Consider the following 15,645-nt stretch of genomic DNA (forward strand, 5'->3'; position numbering starts at 1 on the left):
ATAGGTGGAAAGGAGCACATGGTTTGGACAGAGACATCCCTCAGGGGAGGATTTATTACAGGGATGCCATATATCCTAGTAAAAAGGAAAGGATAGAAGTTGGTAAAGTACAGGTAGAAGCTGAAGACGAACAGTCAAATGAAAGATGAATAGTCACATGAAGGCAGCCAACTAAACATTGATGAATTTTATAAGTGGTTGCAAGGAACTGCAAGAAGTCTAAATATTAAGATGGGTGAATTTGAGTGTCTGGTGGAATGGTGATAATCAATGAGCCATGGTTACACCAGGGTACAAAATATATAGGATGACAGAGTAGGTTCTTCTGGTGGTGGAGTGGCACTATATGTGAAAGAAAACATAGAGTCCAATAAAGTAAAAACATTAAATGAATCAAACAATACCGTAGAATCCCTATGGTTAGAAATTTCATTCTTGAATAATAAGAGTATAGCAGTAGGAATATACTACCAACCACTTGATCAGGATGGTGATGGTAACTGTGAAATGCTCAGGGAGATTAGAGAGGCTACAAAAACAGAAAAAGCAAAAATAATGAGGGATTTCAGTTATCCCCCATTGACTGGGATGGGATGCGATGCAGAGATAAAATTTCTAGACAGCATTAATGATTTCTTCTAGGAGCAGCTAGTCCTGGAACCCACAAGGGGGGAGGCAATTCTTGATTTAGTATTAAGTGGCACACAGGATCTTGTCCAAGAGGTGGATATAGCCGAACTGCCTGGTAATAGTGACCATAATGTAATTAAATATAACATCCTTGGGGGAGGGGGGGAAATACTAAAGAAACCCTCCACAGTAGCATTTAACTTCAAAAAGGGTAACTACAAAAATGTGGAAGATATTTAAATGAAAATTAAAAGGAACAGTAGCGAGTTAAATGCCTGCAAGCTACAAGGAAACTTTTAAAAAAACACCATCATGGAGGCTCAAACTATATTTTATACCCCAAATTAAAAAACATCAGCATAGGACCAGAAAAAGAAATACCGTGGCTAAGTAAAGTAAAAGAGGCAGCTAGAGACAAAAATACATCTTTTAAAAATTGGAAGTCAAATCTTGCTGAGGAAAACAGAAAGGAACATAAACTCTGGCATGTCAAGTGTAAAAGTATAATTAGGCAGGCAAAAAAGAAATTTGAAGAGCAACTAGCAGAAGGCACAAAAACTAACAGCAATAATTTTTATAAGTACATTGGAAGTAGGAAGCCTGCCTAACAATTTGAGGGGCCACTGGACAATCAAGGTGCTAAAGGAGCATTCAAGGAAGAAAAGGCCATTGTGGAGAAGCTAAATTAATTCTTTGCATTGATCTTCACTGCAGAGGATGTGAAGAAGATTCCCACATCTCAGCTATTCCTTTCAGGTGACAAATTTGAGGAACTCTCACAGATTGAAGTGTCTGTAGAGGAGGCTTTGGAACAAAATAATGAATTAAACAGCAGTAAGTCACTAGGACCAGATGGTGTTCACCCAAGAGTTCTGAAGGAGCTCAAATATGAAACTGCAGAACTGCTAACTGTGATATGTGACCTGTTGCTTAAATCAGCTTCTGTACCAGATGACTAGAAATTAGCTAATGTGATGACTTAAAAAAAAAAAAAGACTTCAAATGTGATCCTAGCAATGATAAACCATTTAACTTCAGTACCAGGCAAATTAGATGAAATTATAGTAAAGAACAGAATTGTCACACACACACATATGAACGTGATATCTTGGGGAAGAGTCAACACAGCTTTTTTAAAGGGAAATCATGTCTCACCAGTCTATTAGAATTCTTTATGGTCATCAGCAAACTTGGACATGGAGGATCCAGTGGATATAGTGTACTTGGACTTTCAGAAAGCCTTTGACAAGGTCCCTCACCAAAGGCTTTTAAGTAAATTAGGCAGTCATGGGATAAGAAGGAAGGTCCTCTCACGGATCAGTAACTGGTTAAAAGATAGGAAACAAAGCATAGGACTAAATGGTCAGGTTTCACAGTAGAGAGAGGTAAATAGCAGGGTCCCCCAAGAATCTGTACTGGAACTAGTGTTGTTCAACATATTCCTAAATGATCTGAAAAAGGGGGTGAACAGTGAGGTGGCAAAATTTGCAAATGATACAAAATTACTCAAGATAGTTAAGTCCAAAGCTGACTGAAGAGAGTTATAAATGAATCTCTCAAAACTGAGTCATGGGGGAAGAAAATGACGGATGAAATTCAGTGTTGATAAATGCAAAGTAATGCACATGGAAAACATAATTCCACATATACAAACAAAATGAGAGGGTCTAAATGGGCTGTTACCACTCAAGAAAAAGGTCTTGGATTCATTGTGGATTGTTCTCTGGAAGCATTTGCTCAATGTGCAGTGGCAGTCAAAAAAGCTAACTGAATGTTAGGAGCCATTAGGAAAGGAATAGATAATAAGAGAGAGAGTTTGATAATGCCACTAAATAAATGCATGGGACACCCACATCTTGCATGCTGTGTGTCATTCGGGTCACCCCATTCCAAAAAAGAGATATTAGAACTGGAAAAAGTGCAGAGAAGGGCAACACAAATGATTGAGTGCATGGAACAGCTTCCCTATTAGGAGAGATTAAAAAGACTGGGAGCGTTCAGCCTAGAAAAGAGAGGCAACTGGGGGGGGGGACAGGATATGAGAGAGGTCTATAAAATCATGAATAGTGTGGCAAAAAGTGAACAGGGAAGTGTTATTTACCCCTTCACATAACACAAGAACCAAGGGTCGCTCAATGACATAGGTTTAAAACAATCATAAGGAAGTACTTCTTTACACAATGCACTGTCAACCTGTGGAGTTCATTGCCAGAGGATGTTGTGAAAGCCAAAAGTATAACTGGGTTCAGAAAAAGAAATAGATATGTTCATGGAGGACAAGTCTATCAATGGCTATTAGCCAAGATGGTCAGGGTGTGTCCCTGATGGTGTGTCCCTAAGCTTCTGACTGCCAGAATCTGGGACTGGATGACATGGGCTGTGATAAATTGCCCAGTTGTGTTCGTTCCCTCCAAATCATCTGGCACCGACCCTGCTGGAAAACAGGATACTGGGCATAGGCGCCAACTTCCCCTCTGTCTGGTGGGTGCTCGACTCCCCCGCCGCCCCTGTCCCACCTCTTCCTGCCCCTCCACCATCCTCGGCGGGGTGGCAGGAAGCGCTGGGAGGGAGGGGAAGGAGTGGGGATGCGGCGCGCTGGGGGGTGGGAGGGGAGAAGGGAGATGAGGAGTGGGGAGCTAATTTTTCCCCATGAGTGCTCCAACCCTGGAGCACCCACGGAGTCAGCGCCTATGATACTGGGCTGACCCAACATGAGAATGGCCATGTTCTTATGATTCTTATGAATTAACTACAGTTTGGAATATGTTTTCTCATTTTAGATTTTTAACTACTAAAAACAATAAAACTACCCAAAACAATTTTTCATTTTAATTCAGTTTTGTTCATTTTTAAAATAAATTAATTTTAGCTGTTCTGGAATTATAGTAGATTATGGGAAGCATTGTTGCTGTGATTTTCCCCAACACTTTATCTTGGTTTATGTGTCAGATGTGCTGCTAAGAATAGTAAATCTAGAGATGAAATGAGCTGCCTAATCCAGATTTGCAATTCACAACATTGCTGTTGTTAATACAAAGAGCATTCTGTGAATTGAAAATAGTGACCATAAGAAAAATTTGTACTAAAATACATTAGAAATTAATTAACTCTTTGAACTGATAAAATGTAATAGACAACTAGAAAATTACTCATAGTTTGCATAAAATGAACAGTTTGAGGTATAAATTAACACTGAATTGTACATTAGAGGCTACAGTTATATAATGTATGTGTGCTATTACGAGCGTTGTATATGAAGAATATTCCGTTTATATTATAGCACACACACAAACCTACATTAAAAATAATTTTATTAAGGTTACAAAGTCAAGCGCTCAAAAGTTTAGAAATGCCAAAATTTAAGTTGGCTATGCAACCTTAATTCAGCCCCCTTCTATGTTGGCACTGTAATGTTGTCTTTACTTACATGATCACATACTATTTTTCCCCCAAGAACTGTGCCTCATTCAGAGAACAGTATGACAGTGCTCACTTAGTGAGTTTTATTCAGTGTTTTGTTTTATCCTCAGTGTTCAGTCTGTGGCCCCACGCTGCACACTATTCAAACTCTGCTCTGAAGATGGAACAGGTTGAGTCAGGACAGTGAGAGCACAAGAAAAACAGGCTTCCTGTTCTCAATTCAAGGCCTAGGCCCAGACCCGGTATGGCATGGAGAAGTCAGAAATTGCGATTGCAGGGAAAATCCTGCTCAGCCCCCCTGCAGCCTTGGGCTGGAAAATGCCCAATGAAGATGGAAACTTTGTGGAAAGTCTAGTAAATTGCTACTGAGCATGTGCAAATGGACAGCAAAAGATACATCCCTTAGACCAAAGCCACCTCTCTGCCAAATTTAAAGTCGCACCTTCAAAGCATGGTGGCATTAGATATCACAAGATCATGGGCAGGAATGGATAGAGCCCTTGAGGTGAGGCTGTAATGGAGATTTTGAAAGGGAAAATATGTGGATGATTTCACCCTTTCTTGGGGAGTGGGGGGAGAAAATGGTGAAAAGGAGAAGAAAGAACAGGACAATTGGACAAACCCAGAAAACTCAAGCTGAAAAGCACATTAGAGAATTGGTTCACAACCTTTTGTATATACACAAAAGTAATGCATGAAGAGAACCTGGAGTTGAAATGTGGCCCTTTTGAAATATATGGATAAGGAGGCAATATGGCCTAGTGGTTAGGATGATGGACTGGGAATCAGAATACCTGAATTCTTACCGTGGCCTTGCAGCAGACCTACTGTGTAACCTTGGGTAGGTGGTTTTTCTCATTTGGGGCAGTGGAGGATCAGAGTTTGCTGTAGGAACAGCCAAGACCTATGGCTGAAATGCATTAAAGAAGTGGGGGGAGGAAGTGTTTTAATTCTTCATGCAGATACAAACATGCATAGGGAGTGTGGAGAGCAGGACGGCATTTGTTAGAGATTACAAGGGAAAGAGAAAATCCCTGACTGGTAAAAGTCTTACTAAGGATTGCACTTTACCTCTCTTTGCCAGGGTAGTCATAAAATTTCTTTATAACTTGCCCACAGTCAGGGCAGAGGAAGAAGGGGAGATGGTATTCACGTGTAAGGTGGTATTTTACACTTACTTGGTATGGGGAAATAGTTACCTTCCAATAGGATTTGCACAGTGGAACCCAGTGAAATTTAATCTCTTGAATTATAATGTAGTGAAACTTCACTGTAAAATGGGTGAAAGTTTTTTGAAATGTACTGAAGCAATTTGCAATTTTCATACTATGGGCCTTAACAGCCTTAAATGCAAAACTCCCATTGAACTCCAGACGGCAAGATATAGCAGGCTCCACTGTGTAAGGCAGTTTTAGCCTATGCACAAGGAGACAGAATTAAGGTTGTGCATTCAGACTTAACTTTTAGAATTTCCTGCATGATTGCTTGATTTCTGAACCTTAACAGTGCAGTAATACCTGATTTCCACCCCCTCCACCATTTACTATAACAATTGGTTAGATTATGAGTCTGACATAGGTCTATACCATTTCAGTTAGTGCTCCCATTTGCTGAACAATGTATTTAAAAATAAAGATAATGTACTTGAATAATATTTTTATATACATACTGCATAATTTATACATTAAATTGTGCTAGGTACATAGTTTATATTACTGACTAGCATTCTAATACAAGTGCATGTGCCTTTAATATATAAAAACTAATGGAAATGTAATATCATGGAAGTCGCTACCTCCTTCTATATGAATTTAATAAAGGACACATTTTACAAAAAATCCTATTCCATTTTAGTTAACACAGTCTGGTTTCACAGTACAATGTAAGCTTTTCAGCCTGTGAAATCCATTAATAACAACATTAAACCCTCCCATATTGAGTTGTCAGATATAAATGATTCTTTTTTAAACAATTATCTATCTCTTGCTTCTTGCAGTTTGTTAAAATGCAATGTCAATTTACAAAGGCTAGTAATTTTTTTTGTTTTTTAATCATTGGTTTACCTAGCTGAGAGTTCTCAAGTCAGTGTGAAGAAAATGAACGTTCATTCAAGCCATAAATGAAAATTTCCGTTCATAAGTTTGTGCCAAAGTTTAACTTGAAAAGAATATGCACTTCCCCATTTCTGAGGAGACTGTGCTAGATGTCACCTACACTTATGGTAATGAGTTTATTAACAGTATACATTTATAAAGGGCTAGATGGTGCCTGTAGGGCATAGCCATGCATTGGGAGTTATATGGCGCTGTACTGCCCCTGGGAAATACTGAAAGGTGCTCTCCCTTAGAAAAGCAGAGTGATTCCCAGGGCTCTCTCTAGTGTGATGCACTGAGATTTTTCATTGGCAGCACAAACTGTTGCACCCATTTTAAATGTACGAGACTGCAGTGCTGTTACCAAGATACAGAACTGGGATCTAAAATGCCCCACAAGTGCCAGAGATTGAATGGAGCTATAACTCCCTTCCCCATATGCACAAGCTAGCAAGAGCAGGATTCTACATGGAAAATATTTAGGGGCTGCAATTCTGCCTTGTCCTTACACAGTCAGCAGAAGGCAGAGAGGGTCCTTCTTCCTGCTGTTACACTCTGTGGTCATGCAAGGGCCAGGCAGAATCTGCTCCAATGAATCTAGAATCTGTCTCTGTATCTGAGTTAAACTGTTTAAAAATGTGAAGCGTGAACAAACTTTGTGATGTTTTTCACTGTAAAGAAATAACTGCCTAAGTGATATTTTCAGTTATAACTGCTAATGGCTTTGTCATAGACCCCAGAATCAGTGCTATGCCCCAGCTTTTAAACAGGAACCCCTTCAGTCTGCCAGACCCCCCAAGGGGCCCCAATCTTCCTTCAGGGTAGGCCACACTGCCTCTCGAACTCAGAGACCAAGCCTCTGGGCTCAAGCACTCCTGCTTCACACTGTGAGCTCTGCCCAGTGAGTCCAAGTGAGATAGGCTCCTCCTCGTAGGCTTATACACTCTTCAGGGACTAATGCATATTTGCAGTGACACCAGGCAGTGTTTTCAAAACAGTAGGGATTATTAGTCAAATGGAACACAGCATTGGAAAGTCCTTAGATTAGCATATAGAAATGAAGGTTAAGACATAGTCCATCTCGCCAAGCCAGAGCCATCCACCAACTGAGCTGTAATGGACTCCAGTACCGCTTCTGTCTCTCTCAACTGGTAATGGGCTCCATTACCGCATCAGTCTCTCTCTGACCCTTTTGTCAGTCCCAGGTGAAAGCAGCCAGCCTCTTCCAGAAGTCCATTCATTTCCCATTGCCGATCATCTCTCCGCCCTTTGTTCTCAAGCTGTTTTCTGCGCCGCTTCCCTGCTAAGAGTTTATATGTGTGTGAGTGTGTGTGTGTGTGTGTGGGGGGGGGGGTTAACCTCCTTCCTCTTGGTCATTGATTGCTAGGTGTGAATGATCTAGTCCAGGGATCAGCAACCTTTGGCACGTGGCGGGTCAGGGAAATCCATTGGCGGGCCGGGACAGTTTGTTTACCTGCAGCGTCCGCAGGTTCGGCTGATTGCAGCTCCCACTGGCTGCAGTTCGCCATTCCAGGCCAATGGGGGCTGTGGGAAGCGGCAGCCAGCACATCCCTTGGTCTGCGCTGTTTCTTGCAACCACCATTGGCCTAAATATTAGAGAAAATTCTCACCTGACCTCTGAAAATCAGTCCCATTTAAGTTATCCCAAATTAGAGACCCCAAATTGGGGCACCCAAAATCACTGATCATCTTTGAAAATCTGGCTCTCAAGCCTACATTTTCAGAGGTCTTTAGGTACCGAAAGAAGCAGATAAGAACCACATGGGATTTTCAAGAGCACCTAACTCCCATTAAAATCAATGACAAGTGCTTAGGAGCTTTTGAAAACACGACTAGATGCCTCTCTACTTCTTTAGACATCTAAATACCTTTGAAATCTGGACCTATGTGGCTTGCCCAAGAGACACACAGAAAATCTGTGGCAGAGACAGATCTTGAGTTTCCATCTAGTGCATTAATCACAAAAACATTTTTCTTTAACAATAAGGCTAATCTGGACCCTGTTTTGAAGGAGGCACAACAGCAAGGGGCTCCACATCTTTTGTTTTTTTGCAGTGTTCTCCTTCTCAGGTGGGGATTTTCTCCATCCCTGAGTTTTGTTTCCCATAAATCTCAATCCTAAAGTAACTTTGGGACTCTGTGCAGACTTTTCGTCAATGCAGGCTCTATTTAATTGGGCACACTATATTACTATCTTGGGTTCCCCTACTTTCTAATTACTCATGCAAACAGAGTAATTCCAGGTGTTTTAGTTTCTACTGTTGTATGACTTCGGTGGAAGTATAAAGTATCAGGCTGAAGGCCAAGTGATTTGATCCGCTGAGAAATGAAATAAAGAAATATTCCATGCATGGTATCTTATTACCAGGTATCCTAGTTTTCCATGGTCAAAAAACCCAAAATTCTCCACTAAAAACCATAAAAATCCATGTTTTTCTGCTATTAAAATGAAATCTGATAGTGGGAGCCCCACAGTACAGGGCTGAAGCATCCCCATATCCCTGTGTGTGCACTGGTGGCATGGGGTTCTACTGTATGTTTTTTATTTTTTCACAAAATGTAAAAACTAAAGATTCTCTGTAAAAATTGCAAATTCCGCATTTCTTCCATGGCAAATGCATTTCTAGGATCCCTACTTATTACTATTATAATTTTGATATTAGGAAGGGAAAAATAAGTGGTGAAGCTTGAGCATGTTTGACATATTGCTAACTTCTCCAATAATGTCTCCTTTTATGGTCATGTCCTTTGGTCCTTTTAAGGTGTCAATAGAGCTATGATGGTTTATACCATCTGAGAATCTCACCCCAGATTAGTAGCTTTGTAAAGACCAAAAAGAACCCCTAAAGAAACTAAAACTGAGAACACTATGCTGCTGTAACATGAAAGGTTACATGGGATGGGGAGTCACGGGAGATTATTATAAAACATCCCGCAATTGTGTTTGCCATATTGATATAGTTTTTGATAACTAAATCCTGCTCTGAGCTGTACTGGTGCACAAAGGGTGAAGGGAGCTAGGGGAGTAACTTTTCAGACAGGCACGATTGACTGGCAAATTGGAGACGGGAGGAGGAGTCTATCTGCTGTGCAATGGAAGATTTTCCATAAGAAATCCCTTTCCCTGGACGTGGATCCAAATGAACATTTGTATGCATTTATATAATGGTCGTCTATTTTAATGGACTGAAATAAAAAAATTATAATAATACTAGCAGAAAATTACACTGTGATCAGTATTTTAAAGCCATTTGTAATAAAGTTTGAATACTGGGATTGTCTTTGTACAGTATTTAACTATTTAAATGTATTTCTTTTCAGGTGTTCAAAGCTATGAATATTCCTCAGATTAGAAGCCCTTTCTTACCTCCCCCAGCAAAGATACCTGAAGCCTACCATGCAAAGATAGCTCTCTTTGGTGCTGGGCCTGCAAGTATAAGTTGTGCTTCTTTTTTGGCTCGATTAGGTTACACAGACATCACCATATTTGAAAAACAGGAATACATTGGTGGCTTAAGGTAAAAACTGGGCAAATGGGTGTTTCCTGTGGTTGTGGGTAGCATATGAAATACAGTTTCTTCACCTCTGGTCAAACCAAAAACTCAGGGGAGATCATGACAAATTTTAAAGATTCACTTAAAAAAACAAACAAACAACATTACTCATCCATGTTAAATATTGTCCTTAGTTGCACATGTTCGAAAATTCCATTCAAGTTCAGTGACTGTAAAGAACCAAATTATGTTAAAAAGTAGACTAATATATGACTGTTATGAAGGGAAACATATTTCTCACATCTGCAGCTGAAAAGAATTGGAACTGAGATCTGCCTTCTCAAAAGGACATACACGCTTTTGCCAGTGAAGGTTGGACAATCACATCAGTATCTGTGTATGCAAATCCTTGAGCTGTACATTTATGTGAGGCTTTGCTCAGGTGCTAGAGAAGCATGCACAAAAAGTGGCTGTACATTTTTTTTAAATTTTGGCTGTAAATGGCCGAATGTTAACTATTTTAATGGCTCATTTATTGCATTAGTAAACAACAATGTACAGTGTTTCAGACTTTTAATACATTGGAATGTCACATGCTAAATGGCCTGATTCTTCACTCCATTACACCAGTTGAAAGAGCAAAGAATCAGGCCCACTATGTCTGCATATTTTAAAAAGATTAACGTCACATCTCTTTTCATTTAAATGGTAATCCAAGACACAAAATATCTTTTGTTTACTTCTGACAGCCATGAGTAGCCACTTCTGTGTGGTGATTCTGAGAAATACTGGATGGGTGTTCTCTACCCACTTTTAGTCTGCTCTGTAAAATACAAAGCTGCAGTATTCACAGGTATTACCAGATGAATTCTTTAGAAAATCTAGTAATGAACACCCTCCCCAAATCCAAAAGTTATATTTAAGGGATGATGAATTGCTGTGATTCTAGCTCTACCATGTGCAATAATGAATAGAGTTGTTTAACATAATTTAAAAGCATTTTTAATGGGGTGGAAATCTCTAAATTTAGAATGATTTTATGAAGTTCCCTATGCAAGTATACAGGAAAATAAACACAAAGCAATCATCACGTACAGTTGGAGTGAAATCTGTGTTTACAACTTCCATAAATCATTCTGTAAGGGTGAAATTCACACCTGATCTCCCCAGCCTTTTACAAAGTAAAATGGGTAAAAATCCGAGTAAATGGGATTTTTGCAGGAAACTATACAATAGAAGGATAGAATCCATTTCTTCAGTCAGGGTGCAGGGCTGTACTGCAATCTTTCTGCACCACTAGAACATCACTTACACCATCACGGCACAGAAAGTATTTTAACGGGTCCTCTGCACTGAGGGATGAATTTCTCCCATTATGACTGTAATTGTGATTATGTCTTCCAAGACTGGTGGCACCTTTAAATGTGTGTTAATATATATTAGAATTGGAATACTGGGTAAATGTAATGTCAACACACACATAAAATATCACACATTTAAAAAAACACAGTGAAGTGTAAAAAAGGAGAACCAAATCTGTCCCTGGTGCAACACCACTGAAGTTAATGGAGTTGACACCAGAATGAATTTGATCCTCAGTGTCAAATACTTAATCCCTGGAGGTTACAGAGAGTTAAGCAATGCTAGAAAAGTAGAGCTGATGACTTCCATTTAGGTTCAAAACTGTTCTGCCTAATTATCAAAAGTGTTAATTTAGCTGATTGTGTTATAGACACTTCACCGCACAGACTCATTTTACTAACATCAACTGCCATAGGGGATTGCAGATTTTATGCAAGATGTATCTGTCCACTTAATGAAGTAGCATGTTTTGGTTTTTAAAAATATTTTATTGAAAGTCAATTTAGTCACTTTTTAAAAAAAGGCTGTTTCTTACACTATCACTTTATTCTGTTGACAATTCACATCTACTTTGTGCTCAATGCTGCAACTTTGTTATTAATTTAAAGTAACCCTTTCTTCAGTTACATGAAATGTATATCAATGCATATGTAATCTGAGCAATGTGAACTTTGCTTTGTGCCCATTCATTACATTTCTTAGTGAATTAAATTTAAATTTCATTCAGTCACCTTGCCCCCTTCCAAAAGGCCTTACTTGAGGAGTCACCCATTCTCATGTGGTCCGTGATCTTCTTTTCCACTTTCCATTCTGGAAGATCACAAGGTCAGTAGCAGCCCTAAATCATGGCAATGCTTTACTCTCATTCTTTGTGCAAAACACCCATTGACATTTAATGGGAGTTCCACATCTGGAATAAAGACAGAACATGGCCTTAACTACTTTTGCTCTCACTTTGACATTGGTTTAGAAGGGAAGTTAATCTAAGAGCTGTCACAGTACCTTGCTAATATTTTTTAACAAATTCAACTGCCCCGGATTCTGTTTTGACTTTGTAAATAATTCAAAATGGCTAAAAAGGCCAAATTACTTTTGTATTTGGAATCAATTGCCTTATAGATGCAGTGTTGGTGGTGTTTTAGGCTCTTTTTTTTTCTGAGCATGTTCTTCCCATGTATATCTGGATTATAGTTAGTATGAAGAATATTTATCTGGGAGAAAGACAGCAGATTATTCCAATTTCTATAACATCAAAGTGCAACAGTATTGATCTCTCTCTCTTTCTCACACATGCTCTCACACACACACTCTCCTTTTTAAAGGAATTAAGGAAAATATTCTTGGGAATAGAGACAGCTGCTGAATACTACCAGTGGTATACTGGGCCTCTTTCATATTTGAGAAAATGAAAGGCCTTCAACAAATATATTTATGGGTTGAGAAATAAGATTTTATTATTTTAATGGATTTCTTTATTGAATCTCTATTTCGTTATCCTTTGTCTTGGCCCACTCTTTTCTTACTGTGACATGGAAGTTGCGTTGTCATGACACATACTTTTGAAATATAGAACGCTTTTAGTTCCATGCTGGGCAGAAGAGCACCAAGCTGGTCAGTATTTGAAACCATAAAAGAAAGTAGTAAAGTCAACTTTTTTGCTATGTATTTATGGTTGACAAGCCTTAAAATAAATGAAACCTGCCAATGTATCAGAGTTAGATGTAAAGGGGTTGGTGTGGCCAATAATAACATGTAAAATGGAGCTACTACAAATCTTTCTGTCCCAGGGCTTTGTTACGGAAATTATAACTATATTAATTTTAGCAAGAGATTAGTTTCCAGAAGCTTTAGGAGTGTCTTTCACCTTCTGGATGTTGTATCATTTTATCTTTATTGAATGAAGACATTTAAAATGGCCTTCACTAGACTTAATGGGCCAGACTGTTAGCTGATTATAAATTAGGATAGTCCCATCAAAGTCAGTGCAGATTTATGCTAGCTGAGGATCTGGCCCTATATATTAATACCCCTGGGGCAGTAAATCTGTGGTATTGGGACACTGAAGAAGGCTTCAACACCCTCATTGAAAAAAGAAAAAAAGAACAAAGTAAGAACATACATTAATTTAAATAGTAAACGTGAGTCTGGAATAAGACCCTATTTCAAATTACTGACTTCGTACACTGTATTAGAATGTAAGGGAATGTGTAGAATATAACTGGAGGGTGAAATGTGCCCAGCATTGACTAGAAAATAATGTAGACATCCAACTTAAAAAAAATGGAAGTTTGACTATTAATTATTGGGTAACTTCATCGTTTGTGGCTAGAATCTTTCTCTGTTAGGTGGACACATTCAGCATAGAATGTGTTTATAAATATAGAAAAGGATTAGCTATTGATGGTTACAACCTCTTGTGACATATTTTTAACCTTTATAGAAAGCAAAAGTAGTTCTCTTTAGATATTGTTACTGAAGAAGGTGTAGGAATGTAGTTGTGATTCTCTGAGAAACTGATCAACCTCCTAGTTTCTTTATCCAACTGGTTGTAGTTCCTGGTTAACAGAGATATGCAATAAACAGCACTGGACAACGTTAAACAGTATTTAGAATTCTAGTTAACAAGAAAAGGGCTTATGTAAAAAAAGATAAAAAAGAAAATAATTTTTTGTTTCCTATTTCGAGGTGGATAATTTTGGTTTGTCAATACTGAATCTCTTTAATTAGATGAGTCATGTTCCTTCACAGTTCTGTTAAATACTTGAAAATCATCTTTGTACGGACACAAAATTCACAAGATTTGCACAGTATGTGTTTAATGTTCAGTAACTGAAAAGCCTTGGCTCTTTAATAACTGTCAATTGTTTCACAGTCTCTTTTATTTTTTCTAGTACATCTGAAATCCCTCAATTCCGGTTGCCGTATGATGTAGTGAATTTCGAAGCTGAGCTTATGAAGGACCTTGCAGTGAAGGTAATGAAAACTATAATCTGCCTATGTATAGCTCAAAGAAAAAGGAGCAAGAGCTCTGTCAAAGATTAACAGCAAAATGTCATGCACATTAGTAAAGAACAATTAAAAGCTGTACTAGGCAGAGGTAGGAAGATGCTTCCTCTTGCTCAGGGCATTTGTCTGTCTGCTGTCTGAATGCCACTAGTTTGGAAAAGGGCAATCAATAGTTCTCATCTGGCATGCCTGCATGTGATTAATTGTCTGTAAGAAACAAATTCCTAAATTGCTTTAGGGGTTCAATGTAGCTATTGGAATGATTTGATTTCTTTAATCAAGTTGTTTTCATGCATGTTTGGTACTACTTAATACATTCATATTAGACACTTCTCCCTCCACCCCAGTTTTCTTTTAATGGCTTGTAATGCAATCTCACATTGATGTTTATTTTACTTATTACATGCATTAAATTAACAAAGTAGTGACATGATCTGTTATAAACAATAACAGTAATTCAACTTCTTGGAAAGCAATAGTTTTGCATTGGCTGCATTTTATTAAACAAACAACACTTCTTGATTATTTTTAGATAATGGGAACGTTGTTTTATTGTTCATTCAGTGTTTGTTGTAGAGATGTATTTAGTGTGTATAACTCCCGCTCATTTTAATAGAAGTTATGTGTGTGGAACATATCTCAGGATCAAACCCTTACATAGAAGACTAGATAAAACTTTTTCACTGATTAAGGTCATATAAGAATCATATAAGTAATCCTAACTCATAGTCGTTTATATTGGTCCAGTGGATAGAGCAGCAGACTGGGAATCATAAGACCTAGGGTGAGATCCTCACCCCCTCCCCTCCCCACTTCAACACCTCTATGCTCAGTAAAAGGCCTGGAGTGGTATAAAGGGACTGTAAGGTTAGTCTACACTATGGCTGGGAGCATGCCTCCCAGCTTGGGTAGACAGACCCATGCTAGCTCCATTTCAAGTAGCACAGTAAAAATCGCTGTGTGGACATTACAGTATGGGTGGGGATTTGGGGTCAGATGGATTGTACTCAGGTGGTTAGTCCATGCTGCTATCCTTGAAGCAGTGTTCATGCTGCTATTTTTAGTGTGCTAGATCAAGGAGAGCTAGCACATGTCTGTCTATCTGTGTTATGAGGCATGTCTCCAGCTGCAATGTAGACATAGCATAAAAGCCCAGATCTTGTCAAGAGAAGATTACCCTGGTTCTGGACTGTGGAAGATAGCCATAAAGCTGCCTTCTGAGCATCCCCTCACAAACTCTGACATAGAGGGCATACTAGAGGCAAATCTGAAGGCATCGGGCATATCAGGGAGGGGTCACAGAATGTAGCATTACAGAGATTTCAGACAGTGCTGTGGCTCATAAGTAGCAGACGACAGGCTGCAAAATTTAGACCAGCCCCCAAGTCTGTCTGTTACTCCAGAAGTTTTGGAGCAGTACAAAATTGAGAGCTTAAAGCCAACATGGCCACTCCCTCTTCCCAAGGTGAGAGTTCTGTGCTGTGCCACTTAGATGTGCAGCACAGAATTGTACCCTGGAGTCTATTCTAAACTAGGCCATTGATTAGCTCTGTGACATTGGGCAAGCCACTTAACTAAGTACCTCACCTTTGTGCCTCTGTAAAATGGGAGTATTTGAT

The 15,645-nt window shown here is 39.0% G+C and overlaps 1 protein-coding gene across 1 annotated transcript in view; it reads left to right on the top strand.

Annotated features, from left to right (window-relative positions):
- Positions 1 to 15,645, top strand: part of DPYD (dihydropyrimidine dehydrogenase) — a 552,826-nt gene that overhangs the window by 201,352 nt on the left and 335,829 nt on the right. Inside the window, exons 6-7 of the mRNA XM_074961282.1 lie at positions 9,486 to 9,682; positions 13,912 to 13,993. Coding sequence (XP_074817383.1) covers positions 9,486 to 9,682; positions 13,912 to 13,993 — 279 coding nt within the window. The remainder of the gene's footprint in view (positions 1 to 9,485; positions 9,683 to 13,911; positions 13,994 to 15,645) is intronic.

The sequence above is a fragment of the Natator depressus genome, chromosome 8, assembly GCF_965152275.1.
Source record: "Natator depressus isolate rNatDep1 chromosome 8, rNatDep2.hap1, whole genome shotgun sequence".
NCBI lineage: Eukaryota > Metazoa > Chordata > Testudines > Cheloniidae > Natator > Natator depressus.